The sequence below is a fragment of the Aplysia californica genome, unplaced genomic scaffold (genome assembly GCF_000002075.1).
Source record: "Aplysia californica isolate F4 #8 unplaced genomic scaffold, AplCal3.0 scaffold00747, whole genome shotgun sequence".
NCBI lineage: Eukaryota > Metazoa > Mollusca > Gastropoda > Aplysiida > Aplysiidae > Aplysia > Aplysia californica.
In genome coordinates this window covers 207,302-209,931 of record NW_004798017.1, presented here as the reverse complement: position 1 = coordinate 209,931, position 2,630 = coordinate 207,302, and the positions used below count along the sequence as shown (strand labels likewise).

At 40.7% G+C, this 2,630-nt stretch overlaps 1 protein-coding gene across 1 annotated transcript in view; it reads left to right on the top strand.

The window, feature by feature from the left end:
- Positions 1-320: 320 nt before the first annotated feature.
- LOC101848919 (ubiquitin carboxyl-terminal hydrolase 5) overlaps positions 321-2,630 on the top strand; it is a gene marked incomplete in the record, with an annotated part of 21,862 nt that continues 19,552 nt past the window's right edge. The window contains 2 exon segments of the mRNA XM_013088457.2: positions 321-465; positions 2,447-2,572. Of these exon segments, the coding sequence (XP_012943911.1) occupies positions 358-465; positions 2,447-2,572 (234 nt within the window).

Below are 2,630 nucleotides of genomic sequence, written 5' to 3'. Positions count from 1 at the left end.
ACTTCTGCAGAAGTTTTTGTTGAGGGACGTTCTCTTGACTTACAGTAGCCTACAGGCTAATAATTATGGGTGAATAATAATTAGGAAACAAGTTCATACGTTTAATTTAAAAGAAACACTCTCTCCCTCCTAAAACCCCCCATAAAAAGCTCCCCTACCCCCCAAAAAGCCCGCAAATAAATAGATAAATGAATAAATATACATTGTACATTGACATGTATTTTAAAGAAATAATAATTGAAAAAATCAGGTATGTTTTGTTCTCTAGGGATCATCAACAGCAGTGTGACTTTTTAACCTTTGGTTTACAATTCCAAAGGGAAGTAATTCTGTTGTACCGCTTCTCTCAGTTTCAACATGGAGTCCGGTCTGTCCGAACTAGCTAAGCGATTGCCCGGTATCAAAGCCCCTATAGGGGGTGAGAAAGTCTACAAGGATGAGTGTGCATACTCATTTGACAATCCGGTATGACTTTGTTGTTATATGCTTTACAGAATTTATTCTTTTGTGTTAAACTTTGTTTTCAGATCACCCTGACCCCCGTTGCCACTGTTAACAATGATTCATCAATAAAATCATCATTCACATTCACTCTCATCGCCATTTGGAGGGGGTTGGCATAATTACTGTCGAGTTCTCTTGCTTTTTAAAATATTTTTTTCATAATAAAGATTTTCTTTTAAAAATCCCAATGTTATTTGCCCTATTAAATCGGAATTGGAGCTTTCCTATGAAATAAGTGGTGTAGCCTTTAGTTAGCCTTTAAATATCCTTTAACCATTTCATTGTTGTGCTGCTTAAAATTAAAACTGAAACTAGGAGTACGGTTGCCCCTTACCAGCCGCCTAACGCGCGTCTGTGGCTTGTCCCAGAAGCTTGGGATAAAAACTGACCCAGTTACCACAAATTGAAACTCATGTTGTAAAAAAGATGTTGCAAAATAATCCTTGGCCTTTGGCCGATAAGAGGCAACTGCCAGATTGGTTCTTTAGAGTTATGTTTGTACAATAAGACATATAATTTTGGAGGACCCCAGTGTTGCCCCTTACCGGCCGGTCGGTGGAGTATTTGCCTCTTACCAGCCACCTGTTTCCCCTATACCGGCCACATTATATAAACATCAATTTATACACAAAAGTAACGAACTAACCTCCATCCATTGACCTCCACGTTGTTTGTCATGCACTCAGTCACACCCGATCCATCCATCCAAGTCCCTGTCATTCCCACATTCAAAACACCGACTCTCATCATACTCAGACCTCATACGCTCAAGAACTTCCATGCATTCCTCATCTGAACTGTCCATGTACTCAATTGCATCCGAGTCACCCTGATCATTTTCTCTCTCATTCTCCACAACCTCAGTCTTCCTCTTCTTCAAGCCCTTTCCTTTTTGCTTGTTGTCAGCATTAGCCTTCCTTTTAGCTCTAGATCTAAATCTTTGTTGACATAATGAATCATAGTGTATGCTGTGTCAATATGATGACAATGATGAGCTATAATTTAGTTTGCAATGCCTAAAGTATTTGTATTTCAGACAAAACCAAAAGGTGCCTTACTGACTTGCATGTATTTGAACCTGAATAATTACTAGATCTAGATCTAATGAGACCTGTGTATTAACAGGATTGAGTCGATTGGGCCAAACCTAGATCTAAGTACGGCTAGACTGGCAGTCTAGCCGTACTTAAGTACGGCAAGCCACTTCGATTGATAAAAGCCAAGAAAAAATTACGTTACAGCACAAAAGTAAGCTAATTTGAACGTCTTCAAAGATGCTATGGCTATTTCACTGTTCGAATCGAGCCGAACTACGCGGGTCGCCATTTTGTTTTGCCCGGAAGTTCTCGCAAGATCTACTCCTCCCCTCTCTCTCTCTCTCTCTCTCTCTGTCTCTTTCTGAATACTGTCTATTGGTGTGGACGATCAAATTGACCAAAACAAAGTTAAAACACAAAAGTAAATTAATTTGGTTGTCTACAAAGATGCTACGGCTATTTAACTTTTCAAATCAAGCCGAACTACGCGGGTCGCCATTTTGTTTTGACCGGAAGTTCTCACGCTACTCCTCTCTCTCTCTCTCTCTCTCTCTCTCTCTCTCTCTCTCTCTCTCTCTCTCTCTCTCTCCACTGCCCACAGACAAAGCCCATGCTTTTAGTAGGCTACAGTTGTAATGGAAAGTTTGTTCACGGTACAGAATTCTACAATTTTTCTGTTATCTCAGTGTAGAATTCTGTGGTTTAGTAGGGTGAACGCAAAATTTGTTGGCCTAGATCTAGATCTAGGCTATAACGGTGAACGCGCACCGGGTGAGAATAGAGGTGGCCTATGTAATACCTTTATATTCCTGTGGTAGCACTCATGCCTGCCAATCCTACTTACTACTGACCAAGTTAAGCTTTAAATTTACTCTTCCTAACCTTTTTCTTGCTTCCACTTCCAGGAGAGCCCTGATGGTTTGTATGTTTGCATGAATTCCTTTCTTGGAATTGGAAAACGTCACCTACAGCAATACTATGAGAAAACTGGGAATGGGGTATTCTTGCACATCAGACGTTTAAGAAAAGAGGTGAGTTTTGCTGGTTAAGTTTCGGTGAGGGGTTAGGGGGTATGGGTGGCGGGGGGGG